A 21,307-nucleotide genomic window follows, 5' to 3' on the forward strand; every position below is an offset into this window, starting at 1 on the left:
ACACTCTCCCAAACCCCAAATAATACTTAGATCTGCCTATATTCATAATTAGTACTGATAACTAAAAATTGCTCTGTTGAAGCATCACAATTGTCAGAGTAAAATTCATTACACTGTAAAAAGCCTGCTCTGGAAAGGTTTATTCTCCATACTGTATCTCTGCCCTTAGCTCTTTGGAGAGGTAATTTATCAGCACTCCTACCAACTTCTGCTGGAGACTAGCATTTCCCATTACAAGAGCAGTCAACTGAGCAATATCAGTCCAGTCTAAGCCTCTGAGAATAACAACGGCTTCATCATAGAGTTTCTGCTGCTCGGCAGGAGGCAATTCCAACAAAATCTGAGGGACTGGCCTGAAACTTGGTGCAGTAGTCACCCAGGCACCAAGCAATCCACCGAATGCTCCTCCTAGAAAAGAGACAGAGATGTTGTTACTCTTTGCCAGTTAATGTTAACACCTGAAATTCTATACACAGCCTTCATCAACAATGTTCCCACTTTCATTAGAAATCAATGCAGAGTTGCTTATATGTCTACTTTAACTAGGTTTATACATGAGTTCAAAGCACCAATACAGATTTTTAAAGCTTTTTACATCCACAGCAATCACAAAGGAAATCTAGACAATCAAAGCTAATAGTTTCAAGCTAGAAATAAGAAACAAAATAACACTCCTCATGGCACTGGTCTCTTTAGGATAAGCTCTACCAGTAAATAAAACCACGCCCAAGGAAAACACCAGACCAACAACTGCCTTGCCAGTGCCATTAACACATTATCTCTTACTAGAGATTCCTAGAAGGATCCAAGCTTTCCACATGCTGCAACCTCCTACCCTCATGAAGTCCACCCCTCAGAAGGTGCTCAGAGACCAAGCCCATCAGCCTAACCCATCAACCCAGGGTCAATTACCTTTGCAATTTTAAAAGTTAAATTAGGGTCTTCTGATTTAGTTGCACTGCAATCAGGACACAGCTTTTGGTATACTTAGTACTTACTATTCTTACCATATATACTTATTACACTTCTTATTGTATACTTCTGGTGCACAGTACCAGGTATACTTGTGCCTCTCTCATCAGTGGCTGAAGAACACTGAGCTTGACTGTAAGACACAGAACATTATGAAAGCTTAAACAAACACTTAAACAAGCTTTCAAACTAGACAACTCTTAATCCAAGAGATACAGAGGAGAGACAACTCTTTAATATTAGACTCTGGCCTTTCTGTAATTTTCCATACAAGGAAAAAAGGCAAAGTGACAGGGAATTACGAATTCCAGAGGCAAAAACCAAGCTCATCAAGAAGTGGCTAGCAGGTACTTTTAAAATAGTGAAATGAACATTATTTTAAACAAGATCATTAGGAAGATGATCCTGTCTCTTGCTAAGGCTGACCAAGAACACTTGACCACCCTAGCTTTACACCCCAATTTCCTTTCCTCTGTGCCACCAGGTACCAACATCCCCCCTCGCTGCTACCATGGCCTCTCGTGCTCCTTTTCCCCCACCTCACCCCTCTCCTCTTCATTCCCCACCGCAGGGCTGGAGCAGAGCCCGCACTAACAAGCTCAGAGCCTGGCAGTTTGCTTTCTTTTGAACAGCTTGTTCCAAAGGTTTCAGAGGTGCCACTCTCTCAGCCTCAGCCCTCTGCACGGCTTCCCGTTTGCTGCACAGGAGCCAAAGTCAGCATGGTCGCTATCACCCTAGAAGGAAACACTGACACATGCCTTCCTGGTGCACATCTTGTTTCCAAAAAGCCAACATACAAAATGGCATCTTGTGAAAGCCCAGTTAACATGAAATCTCAGTGCTGTGTGCCGCTTTCCTTCAACCCACACCTACTACACAGACTTGCTAGTTTCTTCACTCAAGGAGTTAACCACACTTCTTGTTCCTAAAGCAAAACACACTTACCTAAAGCAATTCCAGACGGACCTCCCACCAGACCTCCACAAATTGCTCCTGCACTTACTAGCACTGCTCCTAGAGCAGCGCGTTTGATAGCAGTTGTCATCCCCTTCTCCTGACCAGAGTGTTTGACAGCAGCTTTCATCCTCTTCTTCTGAGAGAGGTGGCAGAACAGTTGCATGACATCATCAACACTGATGGGCATCTTGGTGAGCTAAGATCCTGGAAAAGATGTTTTAAGTTATCTTTTGATTTCTGCAACAGGGAATAAATTTTGCTCCTAAACGAGTTTTAGGAAAAAATGGAGTTCAGGAGTCTGAGAGACTAAAAGGACAGAGGAGCAGACAATGCCCTAAATAAAACAATAAATTTGCTTTCTCTTTCACTTCTGGAAAAAAAAAACTTAGAGGCACAGGCAATATTGTAAATAAAAAAAACAAATTTGCTTTCTCTTTCACTTCTGGAAAAACAATACCTATTTGCAAACAGCTAAAGGTTACTGACATCGCAAATGAAATGGCACAGTAGACCAAAAAAAATCTGGTTTTATGACAAATTCAAACTTGTCCAAACAAGGACAAGTACCAGCAATGAAAGACTTAAGAAACTTTCTATCTAATTCATTGCCTTTGCCTCGAGCGTTCGCCATGTGCATTCAGCGTCGTGCACAGCTCTGGGAAAAAGACAAAGCAGAGCCTCACTCTATCGTAACTAGCAGATTATAATTGATAAATTTGACAGGTGTTTTCTCCTTGCCCTAATTCTTGCTGTCATATTATGACACAAGGTCAGACCAATAGAGGTCAGGGAGCAATTTGACCAGTCTACCAGCTTCCCAAGAAAAGATGAGACCCTTGTACCTGACCCACCTGCCCGCCCTGGGCAGCCCACAAAGTCGGAGGATGTTTGCCTAACCCGTTCAGGGACCCTGCCAGCAGCACAATGAGCCAAATCCCTTGTAGCAATCATGAAGTTTCTGGAAACTTATATTTACATATAACAAGTTTTATTACATATACTCGTGACAGGATACAGATTCGAAGATAGCCGGTGACAGAGACTGACTGCGAAAACAGATTTGACTCGGAATAATATAAAACTAGAACTGACCAGTGATAATATTAAATAGCTAGCAAGATGTTAGTAAGTAATATTGCCTCCCAGGCCACCCCTCTGCTTCACTTGCAATCAGAAGGGTGTCACCATTTGGGATCACATGATGCCTATGTGGCTGCAACAGGACTGTCTAAAGAGCTATTGTTAAACTAAATGAAGAGCAGGGCAGTGTTTATACCATATTTATATTTGTCCGACAACATGATCTAGACTTTGGAAACAAAAAGAACTGGAAACTCTTTGTAAACTACACAAAGAGGCCCTTTGCTGGCTTTGTACAGACTTTGATTTGGGAACCACTGCCTTGAAAATGTCATAAATTACTGTCTCAGTAAAATTAAGAATTAAATGATGTGCATTCAAAATTGGTAACGTGCATAATTTATAAAGAACAGCTAATACCAAATAGCTTTAAATACCTGTTAACAGTGTGTGTATACACAGCCATGAGAGACAAGTGCAACTGGAGTAGAGGGCACTGACCAAGCAGATGACCGAATGCTAGAACGAGATAGAACTAGGCAGCCCCTTCTCTGTGACAAGTTCCAGGGGATCTTTCATTCTGTCCTAAGTAGATAAGCATTAAGTTCCCAACTGTCTGCCAAAAAGACTCACAGCAGGATGTGCCAATCTCTATACCACAGAAGAATAAAAGACTAAGATTCTGCTGCAATTAAAATAAACAACTGTCTTTAATTTCTGTCAAACAGTAGATGTCCCCCTTTGCCAGTGTTTGAAACGCGTGTAACACTTTGTCAGGGTACACATCCACAGCCAGCACTGTTACTCTTTTCTCCAGCCTATATTCCCATCATGCCTTGTAGAAAAATCCATGGGGGACGAAAGATAACACTGAGCCCAAACTCTGAGAACAGAGCCCCATGAAAACAACAAATTATAAACTCTACTGAAGATATTTTCTTCAGAAAGATCACAGGTCTCATGCTTTAGTCATGGCCTGTTCGTTTGCCAGCAGGTTCAGAGAGAGTGATCTGTGAGAGCTAAGTGATTTCTTTCCAGTAAGCTGCTCACGATGACTACAGAAACCTCAAGGATTACAGTGCACAAACAATGGGAGAAAAGCTGCTTCAAATAATACACCCAGACAATGAAGTTGCCATTATGGTAGCAATGCAAAATATGGACAGGGATTTAAATGAAACGGGAGATATCGGTATACTTTGGAGGGCTCACGTGTGCCAAAGTTGGCAGCATGAGTGTTCATATTGCATGTTGCTCCACCTCTTGAACAATGAGGCTAAACCCCATATGTGCAGGAGTTGGTAGAGCACAAGCAGTTTTGCTAATCACACTGCATGCAAAAGCAAAAAGACAAAGGAAACTAGTAATGCTTAGACTAGCATTGGGGAAATAATTAAGCATGAATGAAATATTGTATGTGGATTTGAAATGAATGTTCTTGGAAACAATTGTGCTGTTTCTGTTGTGCTGCTTTCCCCCCAAGTTTCACAAAGTAATTTGCATGTCATTTAAATAAATACCATAAATTATTGCAAACTTTTTGTTTTTATTTACATAAACCAAAACGCTCATTTCCATTATTGTTTGGATTACCTGACAAGAGTGAAATGCAGAGGTGTGAGAGGAAACTTGTCTTTCCCCAAAATATCATAGATTTCTCATGCGTAAGTGAGCCAAAAAGCAGGACCCCACCTTTAGCTTTGCCTTGCATGGACAGTTAATGCTCTGTACATGTAACAGAGATACAGGATCAGCTCTTCCATTTGAGCCAAGCTGGAGCTGCAAGCTGGTCAAGGGTACTGGTATAGGCTGCCTTGCACTTTTCAGGGTTTCATGACCCTTCAAGAAAATAATAGTCTCAGGTCTGCTTGTCTAGTGGCCAAACCTATTTTTCTGGGATAGCTTAGTTGTTGCAGCTTAAGCACACACAGCAAACAGCAACAACTCTACAGGCATACTGAACTTGCACAAGACACCCGAGTGTACTCTGTACAGCTGTCACACACTGGGAGGTTAGGCCACTGGGAACTCGCATTTCTCTGATAGATTCTTTGTTTCTCCGGAAGAACTCATGTGAGGGTTAACTTCAACAACCGTAACTACAAGAGCTACACTCTTCTCTGATGCTCATATTGTTTGCACTTCCATTCAGTGTTACCAAAACGTCACTAGTTTGATTTCACCTCTGATAAATATTTGCCTTCCTTATTGACTATTTAATTCCACTTCTTTCTCAGAGTCCTTCTCAAATCTGCTTTCTCCTCTCAACCCATCAGAGAGTCAACAGCACCCAATTCGAAACCCTTGACATTCTGTACATTCAGATGATTATAAAGATATCAAATGACTGAAATACAGAAATCCAGAAAAAGGTGAGTGCAAGGTAGCCTAAAAAGTTGGGAAGGTGCACATCCCTCTGCAGGATCATATGGGGCCTGTTGGCCACTGAATACTAAATATAGGTACCATCACCTGAAAAAACAAGTGACTTAACAATCTGCAAAAGGAAGAATTGAGTATCTAGCATAAATTTTGATATTCTGACTGTAAGACACTAAATGACCATTCAGGCTTCTTACCCTATAAAGACTGCCTGCAGGTTTCCTCCACAAGGCTTGTTGGTTGGTTGCTCTCTCCATGCTTTCTCCAGTCTAAAAAGGAACCCAACAAATACCCTCCTCTCTTCTCACACAACCCTGGTCTGCTTTTCCCCATGGTCTGTTGTAAACTACGTCCAACATTACAGATTGCAAACCAGATGAACTCATTATACAGATGTTCTTTTCACAGAAGAATATCCTGTATTCTCAATTTCTAAGGCTAATTTTTGTTTTATAAACTAAGGGATTCAACTCGCTTCCTATCTTGGATACAAAGGCATTTACTTTCCTAGACTTTGCTTAGTGGAGTCCTGAGTTTTGCTTCACCGCAAAGAAAGTAAAATTGACTGGGTCTAACTTCATGATTTCCAGATATCACTAGGGTGTGCTGTAGATCATGAAATTTCAGTAAAGCACAGTTAACAGGGAAAAATCTAGCTGCTATACTAAACATCTTAAATTAATTACAAACATAGAAGCAACTCAACACTGACTCAAATTCCTTTTAGAACAACATACTCAAGAGAGGTAACACAATCTCTAAACAATATAAAACATTTTTGTTACACAGGCTTGGTAAACACAGTGTGGTAGAGAAAACAGAAAACTAACTAGAGTTGGGCAGATAATCACATACCTAAACTGCACATAGATAACTAAAATTCAGGCATGCAGCCTGGTGGTAATTGAAAAAATGGGGCTAGAACCAATATCCATAACTAACCAGGTAACAAGCAATAAGGGACCCTTTATGGAAAACTTTCTTTGAAAAAAAATTATAACACTATTTAAGTCACTGGAATTCACAAGGGTAAGGCCTGGGGATGCAGAGTCAGGGGCTGAATAGTAATTGTTCACACCAATTAATGCATATAAACAATGGTGCTGAAATTCCCGGTGAGGATATCAGTAGAACTGAACCAAATTCATCACAGGAGACTGCACCTGTCAGATATCAGCTCTTAGCACAAGGGTGCCCAGCACAGAGTGACACCGGGGAGGGGACCACAGCGTCTGGAGGAAGGAAAGCGTCAGCTCCCAGCTCTGGGCTTCTGCCCACTTCCAGCCCCTGTAGGAGGTGGGAACCCTTGCTACAACCTACACCCAACCAGCTGCCCAGCACTTGGGAGGAAGCATCTTGGCACTCTTGCACCTATAACCTTCAGCCTAGGAAAGAAACATGTATCTTGGCAGCCTGTCCTTCAGTGCCCATCAACTCCCAGTATAGTCATGGAGTCGTGGTGGAATAACAAACCCAGCACAGTAAGGATGCTGAATCAGAAGAGTTTTTGTGCTTAACTTTAAGCATATATTCACACTAACAACCACAGTCTCAAATGCAAATTTAAAAAGAAGCACCTATTTAAACAGGAACAAAAGCTTAAATGGTTTACTGTGCTGAAGACATATCCAACATGCCATAGTTAAGTGGCAACAGCAAATGGAATTATGAAGTGATGCTTATGCAGGCTGTATGAACTGAGTTTGGTAGTCTTACACCATGAACCACGTATTCATTATTGTAACAATTTGTATTACTATTTGTAGCATCTAGGGAACCCCAATCAGGGCTCTATTGTGTTACAGACTGTACCAGCACAGAAAAATAGGATGGCATTTATAATGAGTACATCACAAGCCCCACTGCCATAATTAACATTGATTAGCATCGATGCAAACAGCATGGGAAGACAAAGATTGAGCCAGTTTGGGAGCTGAGGTACTCTCTCACCCTTTAAGGTGGCTCCTCTGGTTCCCAACTGCAGAACAGAGGGGAGGCTGTTCCAGCAGGGAAGGCTGCAGTCTCCAGTGCTCCCAGCTAACAGCTCCCATGAGCACATTCTAGGACATGGAATTCAAAGAGGCATCTTTGCCACTTACTAATGCAGTCTCTATCACAGGCAACCACATCACACAGTCCTGCCTGTAAAATTACCAAGAACCACTACAAACCAGTTAAAAGTGCTTTTTCTTTCTACTCAGGGCATACATCTCTGGAAATGTTACTCAAATTGGCTCAAACAGTTGGATTATACTGTATATCTTTATGCATCAAACTAAATACTCAAGAAAGACTGCTATTTACTGCTACAGATTAGTATTAGTCTGATATGGAACAGCTAGAATTGATGTAAAACAAGAATCAAAGTCACTTTCAGAGTATGTAAATCAACTGAAGTCACAACACCAGTACCAAACCTGCTCCCTAATGTCTCAATGGAGTATTTCCCCTGCTTCCTCAAGCCCCTCTGCCCAGCATTTGTTACTCTTCAATACTGTTGTGAAGCTGTACGATTGCCACCACCACCATCAATTCTGATCAAAAAGGACAGCTGGCAACCTCTGATCTACTTAATGTATTACAAAAAACCCAAAAAAGTCAGATCCACTTTAAACAACGGACACAGGATGCAATAAACTTCCTCCCTCCAATATACAGCCCTTGTTAGATCTGTAATTATCATATTCATCTTCTCATCCCAGGCCCATGGCATTTTCCCAAGTTTGCCTTGGATACTAAAGCAGTTTTTCGTTTCCAGCTGTAGAGGTGATTGTCGACAGCTATGTAATGCCAGCAAAAAAAGATAACATTTTGAAATGGATAGTGTGAAATGATAGGGATGAATATTTTGATTGCGTTAATGAAATTAACTTCATTAACCAAATGAGATTCAAGACTCGATACTTTCCTATGAACCATCCTCTTCTTAAAATGTTTCTGCACTTTTTTTATTGCATAACCTAATGAAATACAGCCATCTTCAGTTTCACTTTCACATCCAGTACCATGGAAAATATATCCACAGAAAACACATTCACACTAGAAATTTTGTTCAGTTCTCCATGACACAGCTCATGTCATAACCTAACATGCATCTGCTGAATCTTCAGACTTCATGTGTGCCTCAAGAATTCTCATATGTATTAAACTGAACATGTATATAAATATTTGCAGGATTATACTGTAGCCACAATTTCCAACGCAATTGGGATACGTTTACGTGCTCAACTGTAGTTAGGTTCCAGTGTTTCGCTACTTTTTGCCATTCAAGTAATATTTCTTAACTTAGGCTTTTTTAAGATACTTCCTACAATTTCACTCACGTGGGAATGAAAGATAATTCTATAAAGCCTAAAAATAAACTTGGATCTGCTAAGAAATTCGTCATTTCACTCCCAGATTTCCACCAGCTGGACTTGTCTGCTTTAGGTTTGACACCCCGAGAGCTACAAGCACAACTTACAAAGATGAGCAAGTTTACATGAGAATGATGAAGAGATCAATTTTTTTAATCTTACTTTGCCAAAATACTGTCCGGGGCACTTATTACTGGAAAACATTTATTTTTGGCAATTTCTCACTCACTTTTAATGCTGTATTTGTTATTGGCAAATTTAGAGAAGTAATGTCCAAATACATGTGCTCCTCTATGGGTACTTCTTTCAGGTTTGCTCATTACATTCGTTACACTATTTAATTCTCAAGGATCTACTGGAGATACAGTGAAGACCCCCTGAACACCAGTTAAGAATAAACCTGTAATGAGAATAAATTACACACACATATCAATTGCTACAAGTCCTGTAAGGAGTGAGACCTTTCTACATAAACATCTGCTGCAGAATTAAATCTGATACATGAATAAAAGCCCTCTCCACCCAAATCAAACAATGGAAGTATAAGAGTTACCCAACCAGTTAAAAGAATAAACCTTTTAAATAAATAAATTTGTGCTACACCAATTTATGTCACTGCGGTACTTAAGGCGAAACCTTTTAAAGGAATAGATTTACTGTGCATACAGATCTCCACTGGGTATGTGTAATTATGCAAAGGAAAGGCATTACTTTTAAAGTGGATGAATAGCTGATACTTTTTGATTTACTGCTAGAAACAGAAAAATGGTAATGGCATGAAATAAGCATTTGCAAAACCATTTTGGCAGATGGAAAATGTTTGATTTACCTAGGGCATCCATCAGGTTCTATATTTTAGATCAAAGTAGATAAATGGAAAGGCAAATGGATGTTTGGAAAAAAAATCTACCGCTTTTCTGTCAGCCCTGCAAGTAAGTTAAATGTTTGGAGGGAGAAAAAGCCCAAGGCTCCTTGGATGGGAGGAAGTCATGATTCATCACTGCTCTGGCAACTACAGCTTTCTGTATTTACCTGGAAAGGTAAGAATGGCATGGAAGGAGTTGTAACCTTATCGTTCTGGGCTTGATTCTGGGAGGGATTTGAAGGCAGCTGGCAAAGCTCAACATTTTCACCTGACACTGGAAATGGATAATACGTACCCTGGGTCATATTTTCTTCTCAACACCAAGTTGTTGACTCTTTTTCTCTCCTCTTCTGGCTTGAATTCACATTGGTGAAGAAAATATGTTCCAGTCAAGGCACACATCCCACCAAAATCAAAACCACTTCCTTCTCAGATCCTTTCAAAATCTATGCAATAGGAAAGCACACTGAAGGTAGGGTAAGGCTTACTGGACAATTATCTGTGACAAGTCAGGAGACTGAAGAACCAAAAATCAGCTTCTTCCTATGACAGAAATCTTCCTAGAAGTTCTCAGTGAAAAGCATGATTTCTGAATGTGTCATGATCCTGTTCTGAACTCCTCCTATACTGAAATGCATCACCAGGAGCTGTGTAGTGTAGGCATTGTGTCCAACCCTTAAAGCATCACTAGACCTGTGGTACATGTGTTGCACAGATGGTCTGAACACGCACAGTTAATCCAAAATGTTTGGGACACATCCAATTTGTTGTGCTTGTGAAAACCCACAGGAGGGCACATTCACAAGAGCCCCAGCCACATCAGATTTATTGCGAGCGTGACACCTTGTGCAGTGGGCACTTCCACTGAGTGTCAGATTTGCTATACGTGCACAGTAGAAAGCGTTTGCTCACGTGCCGAGAAAAGGCTGGGATTACTAGACATCTGGAAATCTTTACAAACATATATAATCCTTGAATATAACCTCTTGACAAAACGTTTGTCTGAGAAAGGACACATCTGGAGAACTTCCGCATGTGCCATCTCTATCAGGAAACAATGCAGAGTAGAGTATGGCCTCTCCAGCTCTCTCCATGTCATTATGAACATAAGCAGCAAAGCCATCAGCTACTTCTGCACCCTTTTTTCTATGGAAGGGTTGCCCAGCTCTTAAGAGGCCAAAGGCCAATCAAAACTCATGTCTTTTGCCCAGATAGGTAAAAAAGCCAGCAGGATTTATAATTCCACAATAAAGAGAGCTGGCTGCTCTCTGGGATACTCATTTAATACATTTATTGTAACAAAGTTAGCAGATACCTGCTCCTGCTGACTTACATGGCCTGTATTTTTAACTCAGTAGCTTATTCTTGACCACTGAAATACTGGAACAGGTTACCCAGAGGGTTGTGGAGACTCCATCCGTGCAGGTATTCAAAATCTCTCTGGACAACATCCTGAGCAACCTGTTCTAGTTGACTGTGCTTTGAGCTGGAGGGTTGGACTAGATTATGCTCCTTCCAACCTCCACTGTTCTGTAATTCTGTGGTGAATATCTTTCCCTTCAGCTTTGTAGATGCACTTGCCTTCCAAGAAGTAATTAATTGATCAAATCTCTACCCTAAGCCACGGTTATCACTGTATACAGAGTTCAAAGATGCCGCATTTGTGGAGCGGACCCAATCCTCTGCAGTGATCTGAAACTATCAACAAAAAATATGAAGTTTTGCCAACAAGAGACCAAGAAGGAAAATGCTAGCCCTCTGCTGCACTCCAATATCTCTGACTGGTAAGCAGCCCTTATACATAAAGCTTTACATACACAGTTCCACAGATGAGATGAAAGCCAAAGCATCTTCAGGCTCAGCAAGCAGCACCCAGACCTTTTGTGCCTATACGTCCTCCGATCTCCCATCCCTTCTCCTCAGGCTTATCTTTAGTTATGCCTCTCTGAAACAGCAACCCTGCTACAGACTTCCACATATAGAACTCTTAAAATCAAGACTCAAGACTGTAAGACCACCAAATGCAGGATGCATGTACACCTATAACAGTCAATGCACCTATGCAAGCTGAAGATTTTTGCACATCCAGGGATATCTGAAAGTTATACACTTTTGTCTGCAGAAAAAGTCATTGCAAGCTTCCAAGCAAGGAATAAAATAAGCATTGAAATACGGAGCTAGAAGTAAGGCCAGACTGTATTTCTCCTCCTGCAATAAATCAGCACTATATGTATATATTAAATCCAATCCCTTGATGTGTCCAGTTTCAGTGATAAAAACTTAGTGAGCAGGGCAAAAGTTATTGGGTAGAGATCGATATGCTTGCTTGTTGTCCTTGATTGGCAATAATGCGACATTTTCTCCTTGAGTGTAAGAGGCGTTTTTGTGATTTGGGAGCATAAAGAAATTCTGTACTTGACAGATTTATATAGTAGGAATACGCTAATGTCCTTTGACCCGCTTAAGAATAAATACGACCTACCAAATTGTCATTTTTATGGGTATTTACAACTGAGGCACTTTGTAAACCTAAGAACTAATATTTCCCAAAGGAAATCTGTGCTCTTGAATCTTGATAAATTATTGAAAAATACAAGCCCCTACCAGCCCTACAAATTTTCTCTTCTATTTCTCCTATTTTTAGTTACATAGGAGTTGTCAAAGCAGATTGGACCACTGATCTATTTCACTGGTTATGTTGCTGCAGCCATGGCTAGTGCTTCAGAGGAATCCTATAATATTTTTGGTTCTTTGATCAAGGTGGTGTAAAAAAAAAAATCTTTCCTGAAACTTGAAGGTTTTCAGTGCCCGATTGTTATAGAATTCTTTATATAAGAATTTATATTCTTTATATAAGTATCTTTATAAGTCATATAATTCTTTAACCTCTCAAATTACTATTAGAAAAGTATTACAAACTATAATTTCTACAGCCCAAATGCCACCAGCTGCATTTGCTCTCATGAATGCTTCAGCTGGTACTTTAAACAGAGAGTGCAAAGAGTCAAATAAGCCATCCCAGTTCACTCAAACTGCAGTGCTCACCACCTCATGAGTGTAGTACAGATACTCCGTAAATTTAGTAACTCATTACTGACCAACTACATCCCTAGTTCCTTAATTCTGCAGGCCAGGTGACCCAGGAAGCCTTAATTTGATTGCTGTATCTCAGCTCCACTTCATCTCACTTACTCGCCCACTTGCCACATAAATTTCTTCCATCACTTTTATGCTGTCTCTGCCTATAAAGGCTTTCAGAAAAGACAAACTAACTACGCACATAGGAGAGATGGAAACTAATGAGATGAGGACCTCTGGCCTTCAGAATCTTCCTTTGGAAGACTACAGCACACGACTATACCTCTACAGCTTGGTCTTAAAGAAACAAAAGGTTTTGATACAAAACCAATTATTAATATTGTCATCCATAACAGAATAGTTGAAAGCTATTTCCTTTTATCCTTATTCTCCAGCTGAAAGTTGACAAAAAGTCAACACTATTCAGATAGTATCTAAGACATGAGACTTGCAGTATTTTTCCAGCAGAAGCTTATTGTTTCTCCTCCTGGTTATATCCCTATACAACAGTACAGATCCTCTCAAAGAATTTCAACACATCAGATTTTGACTAAAGCATCATGACGTGGCGCTCATCTCTACTTTTACTCCATTTCTAAGGGCAGCTGCTTTTCTATTTTTCTTTGCGCATCTGTGGACAACAAAATCTTTTCTCTATCACAAGAATGTCTTCATTAAGTCGGTTTCTGCCTTCAGCTTATTCTTAGTCTTCTGCATACTATAATCTATGTATATGCACAAGAAAGGCTTGAGAGGCAAACTGAAAAAGCAGGAAGCTGAAATAAACAATGAGGCAGGAACTGCAGGAAACTTGAGCATCTTTTCTTGCTTTTACTGCACTGCCTTCTTTTTCATCCTTCTTTACTGTTGCATTTGGGATTCCTCTTACATTTGTATGAAATGTGATTTCAATGTCCTCTGCTTTGTGACCTCATTCTGATAACAGTATGACATGGCGCAGCTAATACAGTGACTGCGGCACAAAGTCAAACAATTCTGAGTTTAACTACTATCTTGAATACTTCATTTCATATCAGATTTGGCAAATTTATATATTTCAAATACCCTGTACACTTAGCTTACACTGTTACACTTAATGTTGTTCTCTAAGTAGTAAAAAGGTTCTAAATATCCACTGATTCATCAGCTCCTACACTCTACAGTGGATATTCCATCTGCCTTCGCACAGGTAGTAGGAATGATGTCGAAATTGCATTTTAATATACAAAAGGGAAATCAAAGATGGACAAGCATTCAAGAACTAAGATTAATAAGCAAAATAGGTGTTGCCTCTGCTTAACCTAGCATGAATTCTAACTTGTTTGTTTTAATGAACATGGACCATGTGCTCCTTTGACATTGACAACTTTTTAAAAAATTTTCACCTGTTCTTCATTCTGCTTCTACAAGGATTGATGTTGTTTTCAAGAACAATTAAATGTCTACAGCAGAATGGGTCTATTAGCAGCGGAACACCCAGTAACTCGGCGTTCCACGCAACCATACAGCATCTCTGTCCCATTTATTTCAAGGAGAGTGATGTCCTCTGGAAAAAGAAATTATGAAACACTAACGCTTGATGTCTGACACTGAATTTACTTTGTGAAACAATGAAAATTTGACAGTGACAGGAAAGAGTGAAGTTAAACATAGACAGAGCATAGTAGTTTCAGCCCAAATCAGCAAAATCTCTTTTTCACATCTTGGAAAAAAACTACCTGTTAATAAGATCAATAGATTTTTAATCAAGATAATTACCCTCACATATCTTTTCTTATCCTTAAGTGTTTAACAAGAAACATCTTAGGCTTTCCTTACCTTTAGTACTTCTAAAGCTTCAAACTGTAAGCAAAGAAATAGCCTATGTTGTGAATTGCAACCCTTTTGCCTCATGTGAAAGGCTTTCCTATTTGCATTGCAGAAAGACTTTTTTCCCCCTAAAATTATTTGTGCTTTTAAAGATTAGGGTGAAAAAGCATCTATAACTCTCAATAATTCACTAGAAACCATCTGGCCTTACTTTTAGTTTGGCTGCTGCCTCTGCTTCCTCTCTTTGCTGCAGACCTACAGAGACAGGCGGGAAGGCGCCATGGTTCGCTGTCTGAGCAAAGCGCAGGCGACGAAGAAACTCATCTATGAAGGCTGGAATTCTTCAGTGCCCCAAAGGCACCAGGCTGAGATAGTGCACAGGCAAGTAGTAACCTGAGTGAGTGAGTGTCAAAGTCTTTTTGACAGATGAAGTCAGGAATATGAATGCAGTCAGGAAACTATGCAACATTTTCCACTTAATATTGACCAAATATGGACTTTTCAATAGAGGATTCCTAACCAGTCTCCATGAGAACAATGTGACTGAAGTTATTAGTCCTAACACAGGTCTTTAACAGACATCCTAAGGGAAATGGGCTTTTTGTCCCTAAAACAAGTGTTCAAAGGATCAAATAATCCTTGCCACTAAGAGTGAAACAATCGTTAAGAGTAGGGAAAAAAAACTGAGAAAAGCTTCATAATGCCTCAACATGAACAATTTCTTGCAAGCCCCAGTACAAGCACTGGTTCTTATGAAAGCAAGGAGCCAATTGGGCAGGTTTCCCTGACACCTCTAAGGCAGGAATCGAGCGCTCTCTCTCTGATGGTATTTCTGCAGTGGGGACTGCAGAGGGGAGGGTCAATTCTACTACGCACCATGGCATGTTAGCCCACAAAAAGAGTATCTCAGCCCAATTCTCCACCCTTTTTAAACAATATATCATTTAGGTTGCACGGGTAAGTGCTGCAAATGTGCATGAAAAAAGCCACAGACAGTTCTGTCCTTAAACTCAACTTGTAAATTCCTCAGCACAGCAAACACTGACTGGATGTTAGGCCACAGGTGCAGGAAGCAAGTGAAGCTTTTGTAACACAAATCTTTAATTTTTTAATTTTTTTTTTCAAGATACGTACATCTAAATCTGCTCTTAAACCAAGGAGCTGTGAATTCCAAGCCTGCATTTTGCTACAGATATCACCCCTTATTGCCATAATTATCCTGCAAAACTTCAGCTTTCATTTAGGAAAAAATGTCTCCCTAAGCACAGCAGAGATGATCTTGGAAACATAACTTGGGTGTGAACTCACAAAGTCTTAACTGAAGAGGCTGCAAACAACCTGAAACTACAGCAAACATCCCCATTCACTTCTCTCAAGAGAACCACACAATGTAGCAATTCGTCATGGACCTCAAGATTTTGCTAAAGCCAAATATTTTGGCTTCCTTCCCCCTTTCTTCTCTGTCAGGACCTGCCAAGTCCTTTATATTCCACAGTTTTCCTGCCGTGAGGAGGTTGTTGGAATAGGTGCAGGAAAGGAGAACTGGACACCAGCTTGTAATCAGGGAAGCTGCAGAGTCAAAATAATGAGATGAAAGAACAGCCTAGCAGCTGGATCAGCTGCCAAAATGACACAGGGAAGAAAATCTCTGAAAATTATCTGTAAATCTTACAAGATTACATATTTTCAGTATTGAGATAGGTAAAAAAAATTGTCTTATTAGGTTCAGATAAAAATATTTAAGCTTTGTAAATGGAATGAGCATTTATTAAGATTTATACATGGATTTAGACCACAAAGTCTATCATTACTAGTGAGTTTTATTTAAAGAGACCCCCTTTTTACTAGGTATCTTTCCTGTACTAAAAGTGATACTGAATCTTCATGTGAAGTAATTTTGCTAGACAAATGGACACTTCCATTCTCTCTGGTGGTTCATAAGTTAACAGCGAGAACCATACGTGAAGTTCAGGTGGGCAATTACTGTTATACTTTCACAATCTATTTTCAGTTTTTTTCTGCTCAGCATAGGACGGACACGAGTAAGTACAGTAACTATGCAAGAGCAAATCTGAGAGAAAGAAGAGATCCAACAAGAAAGGGAGGCCACTATCTGACATTTTAAAAGGGCAAATCGAAAGCAATCAACACCCAACAAAACGCTCAATGTAGGATGAGGTGATAGCTTAGGATATACTTAGGATACTGTAATGAGGCTAACAAGTGCTGTGTGTTTTAATGTAAATTAACACAAGATAATCTCTTCACATATTTAAGTGATGCACTTCAATTTAATTAATACATATTTAATAGAAGTCTTCTTGAACAGCTGTTATTTACTTCTGGAGTTTCTACACATTAGCACTGCCTGCTTTGTTCTGCTCTGAAGTTGTTCATGCTCCAAAGTACTTTAACAACTTGGGCTGTATAAAAATTGAACAGCCTTCCCAAAAGAGACAGCCTTTCTGATAACTTAATATTTTTACATTAAATATTCAAACACTTTCTGAACAAAAGGTCAAATTCTACTTGCGGCATCTGTGTGAAACAGGCAAGCAGATGCTTAATGCTGCTAGACAAATATTTTCAGCACAAAGAATGATAAAGATTTGGCTACCAGTCACATTTCTAAGCTTTAAAATCAGCTTTCCTTTACTCCTGTTCCCTAAATTCTGCACTTACCATTCATATGTAACAATACAGACCCAAATTATGGCCTGTTCCTTCCACAAGTGTTACAGTGGTGTGTTAAATGAAATTCTGACAGTGAAAGTGTTGTCTACAGTATTCGTTGCATGTTATGAGTATTACACCAACTCATTAGTGTTTTTGTCTTACAAAGACTACTGCGTATGATATTACTTCATTTAGACCTCGCATACAGCATTGAAGTAGTTCTCACTTATCACCTCTTTTATTCAGATGAAAGCCCATTTGAGTTCCGGTCACTTCTGTGTTTTCGGAATGTGAAAGAATAGAAACCAATTCAAGAAACATGCTGGTAACACATTATATTTTCACACAGTGATGAATGTGACATTTGGCAACTGTAATCAGTTTCTTTAAAAATAATTGTCAACATTGAACAACCCTTATCATTGTATCTGTTGTAGTTTTCAACTGACTACTTAAGGATGTTTACTACACTCTTATGGCACTAGAGCACTGGCTAGTGCTCTTTGCTTACACGTCAGCCTTTCTAGCTCACAGGTTTGCTGAAAAATAACTTTCAAAGTTGGTAACAATTGTATCAGAAAATATCTGTTGGGACAATCATCATTAATCTTCTGTGATACAATGTATGGAAATATATGCAACTTGTGAAAGACCTAAAAACAGTCCTAAAGACACAAAGGTGGAAAATATGTACTGGTTTAAGTACACTGACATTACTGAAAGCTAAATTAATTCTTTTTTTATTTAATGTGGTGTTTTTCACAATAAAGAGGATGTAAGACGGAACTCATTACTCAGGCTAAGAAATTAAAGACTAAACCAGATCATAGAATCGTTTAGGTTGGAATAGATCTTTAAGATCATCAAGTCCAACCATAAACCTGTGTGGAAGACAGATTTGGAAAGCATCTTCATGATCCTCAAATAATTTTTGCACTGCCAATACCAGAAGCTGGTTAGAGCTGCAGATGCAAGGAACGACCTACATTTCCCACCCCCCAAGTGGGGCTGGTACAAGACTGGGTTAGCTTTCTGCTATAATCAGTTTTCTGATCCCTATGAGGCCACATAAATGCCCCTGTGGGCACAAGAAAAACAGTGGGGACAAGTGGGTGGGACGGGAGGGACCTGTTGATTTTCATGCAAATCCAAATCCACAGCAGGTTAAAACACCTGTGTAAATGTGGACTTTGACAAAGTAGTGCTGGCCACAATAAACAGGCACCTGGAATGATTTCTATGGAAGGAAACTTTGTCAGTGTATTCAGGAAGAAAAGGGAAAAAGGCAGGAGAATGCCAAGGTTGTCATAGGGTCTCAAGAATGTCTTTTCCAGGAGGTCAGCACACCAAAGACATTTCACTGGTTTTGCTGGGAGTCATATGGAAGACAGACTAGTCTAGAAAAAGAAACTTGAAAAGAAAACTTAATCTCATATTGTGATCATCTGCAATCACCATTATGTCAATGAAAATGCATTTCTTGAAAATCTTTGCCTTTAGAAAGAGGATGTATCTTTTGTTTAGAGAAGCACGGGCACTCTGCCAGCTGACACAAAAAAATGTGTTTGTATACTTGCTTTGATATCTACAAAATGACTTTGATTAGCATCAAGCAGAAGCCTGATACATAGGTATCAAGGAAAGAGAGAGATCGATCCCAGAGGACAAACTTAGCTCCCACTCCCAAGGAATGAAAACATATGCCCACATTTTTTACAGCCATGACATAACAGGTATTCTTTGGGTTATTTTAAACTTCCTTAGAGCTAAAAGATCAAATTCAAGGGGAATCTCCTACAACATACACAGAAAGACTGTCATACGTAGAGGAAACTCTACATTTTACAGGAAAAATGAAAATCTGTTTACCTCTCAGTTTTGGTAGAAAGGTTTCCATCACAATTACACCTTGAGTATTGGGAGGAACCTGGCAGTTTTTAACATCGTTAATACTAGTCTGGAGAGGTACAACATTGAAGGAGCTTGCTGAAAAATAACAATAAACTTTTAAAATTTCCAATTTTTGCAAAAACATTTTGACTAAATTCCAACTCTACTTAAAATGAAATCAAATATTTACGTTTTTTCTCTAATAAGTATTGTAGGTAGATCAATTTCCCAATTATCTTAAATTTTTGTATGGTATACAATACGACATTTTTGTAATAAATGCACAATTCCAATGAAAAAACAAATGATCCTGAACTTTAAAAAAGTTTGATGAGATGAAAGTGCTGTACATTCATTCGTTTATTACGTCTTACAACCCCTGTGTGATGTAGGTACTATTATCATAATTTTACAGATGGGGAAACTGAAAGGCTAATTAACTTGTCTAATTTACAATACTTTTAGCTGTAAACTTAGGGCATCTTGTTGTACTCACAAGCAAAACAAAACTCATCTCACCTGTGATGAATATTCACTACAAATTCAAGCACAAATTCATGCATTAATTCTGTACGATGTATCATACTGCACTTACACACACAAAAAATAAATGTTTGCTGACAAACTCATTCTCTCAGTTTACTTATGTGTTCCATAAACTTCTTTACTCGGTCAGGATCAACACCATTTGCCCAATAACCTCCTTTCTTGAAATATGAACCAATTATTAGGGCGTTTGCATTCAAGTAATTCCTCACATTCTCCAAAGTCACTCCAGACCCAATCAACACAGGAATCTTCACAGCATGTTGAACCTCTGAAGAGAAGAAAAATAAACATTAGGGTTAAGTCCCATCTTTGAAACTCCATCAAGATTCTAATTTGCTTAGTTTTTCAACAATAAAGGGGAGCATCAAGAAACTCATCATCACAGTATTTCTTACTTCTACTATAGAATGAAACAACTTCTCTAGAAAAAGCACACCTTTAGTTCTAGACAGTTGTTAAGAAAAATCTCACTTTTATTTTATTTTGTATTCTGTTGTTGTATGAAGCATCGCAGAATAACATTCCTGGCCACATATAAGATGAAGGTTTCAGTGCTATGGAAGATATGAAAGTTGGGTCTTCATATTTTACCTGTACCCCTCTTTATTCTCAAACAACAAGATTTAAGCAAGATTAAGTTGAATTGACTAGCAGAGAATGTACCGCATTTTACTATATTCTGTCATAAGTTTACATCTCTGGTAAGACGAGATGCTGGATGCAGGAAGTTTTTGCACAGCAGGACCAGAGCCTTTCACTTACTGTGACTCTAACTGTCGTGCTTAGAGGATCCGTTGTGCTTGAGGTACTACAAATACATGGAAAGAAGCTATTGTTTACTACTGTGTTGCAGTAGCACGCAGTACAGATTCCAGACAAACCAGGTCCAATGACTTGACAATGGATTTACTGATGCTGGAGCGACCATGTGGGCTCCCATGCCCCATGTGGAGTCTTAACTGTATTCTCGATTTCCCTCACCCCAAGACGTGAATAATCATCTCCCCCAATCTTTCCACAAAGTAATCAAAATACAGCTACAAGAATAAGATGCCATTCCTGGTTCCATTCATTGTATCAGCTCAGATTCTTTTTTGCAAGTCTGGTAAGACCATTACAGTGGCAGAACAATTCAGCAGAGCTGTGCTCATTACAATTCTTCAGTCATCAGTTTAAATCACAATAATGGTACTTGGAGCGGTGTGTATTTCTGCCACGTCTCCTTGCTGAATTTATGCTATGTTGACAACTAGTAGAAGATCTTCAGTGAAGAAATGAGAAGGGCCTTATTCACAGGGAATGGAAAAGGAATATGCTCTCTCCTTCATAATAAATTTCAGGGACTCAGAAGTAGGAAAGCAAGCAGTGGTCATAGACTACATTGATAGCTCCAGCTAGTTTACCAGAAAGCAAAAGATAGTACTGATAAAGACTACTTCTTCTCTTTCTATGAATGTCAATGGAACAAAAAAGCCAATTATTTTTTCTCTATACAGTACATGTTACTTAATTATCTGACCCTTTACCTGGTTCCAAAAGGAGAAATACAGAAAATATCAAAACAGGGCTCAAAATGCTAGATCCATTTAATCCCTCAGGCACAGGGGTGGATTTCAGTCCATGGTTCAGGTGATCACATTCACTGTGAAATGCACTCAATTCTGCCAGACTTCACTGCAGAAACTGGTCTATG

General features: G+C 39.3%; 2 protein-coding genes across 3 annotated transcripts in view; both read right to left on the bottom strand.

The window, feature by feature from the left end:
- Nucleotides 1-14: 14 nt before the first annotated feature.
- On the bottom strand, nucleotides 15-19,077 carry LOC104380638 (protein C19orf12-like). The gene is made up of 3 exons (XM_009988167.2): nucleotides 19,045-19,077; nucleotides 1,918-2,133; nucleotides 15-408 (listed from the first exon to the last, which is right to left on the bottom strand). The coding sequence occupies exons 2-3, from the start codon at nucleotides 2,114-2,116 to the stop codon at nucleotides 140-142; spliced, it is 468 nt and encodes a 155-aa protein (XP_009986469.2). The 5' UTR covers nucleotides 2,117-2,133; nucleotides 19,045-19,077; the 3' UTR covers nucleotides 15-139.
- The window catches only part of LOC104378808 (uncharacterized protein F13E9.13, mitochondrial), a 29,121-nt gene continuing 24,906 nt past the window's right edge, over nucleotides 17,093-21,307 (bottom strand). Inside the window, exons 6-7 of one of the 2 annotated variants that reach the window (XM_086621121.1) lie at nucleotides 19,661-19,882; nucleotides 17,093-19,161 (exon numbers count right to left, since the gene is read on the bottom strand). In XM_086621121.1, the coding sequence (XP_086477247.1) occupies nucleotides 19,692-19,882 (191 nt within the window). In that variant the 3' untranslated portion in view covers nucleotides 17,093-19,161; nucleotides 19,661-19,691. Of the gene's footprint in view, nucleotides 19,883-21,307 lie in introns of both variants that reach the window. The other variant, XM_086621120.1, reaches the window with a different exon arrangement.

The sequence above is a fragment of the Tauraco erythrolophus genome, chromosome 15 (genome assembly GCF_009769465.1).
Source record: "Tauraco erythrolophus isolate bTauEry1 chromosome 15, bTauEry1.pri, whole genome shotgun sequence".
Classification (NCBI taxonomy): domain Eukaryota; kingdom Metazoa; phylum Chordata; class Aves; order Musophagiformes; family Musophagidae; genus Tauraco; species Tauraco erythrolophus.

Excerpts from the sequence above, each read along its gene's own strand:
- LOC104380638 (XM_009988167.2), bottom strand. The coding sequence starts at position 2,116 with ATGCCCATCAGTGTTGATGATGTCATGCAACTGTTCTGCCACCTCTCT. Across the intron at positions 409-1,917 it reads TCCGTCTGGAATTGCTTTAG|GAGGAGCATTCGGTGGATTG; the intron begins GTAAGTGTGTTT and ends TCTCTTTTCTAG.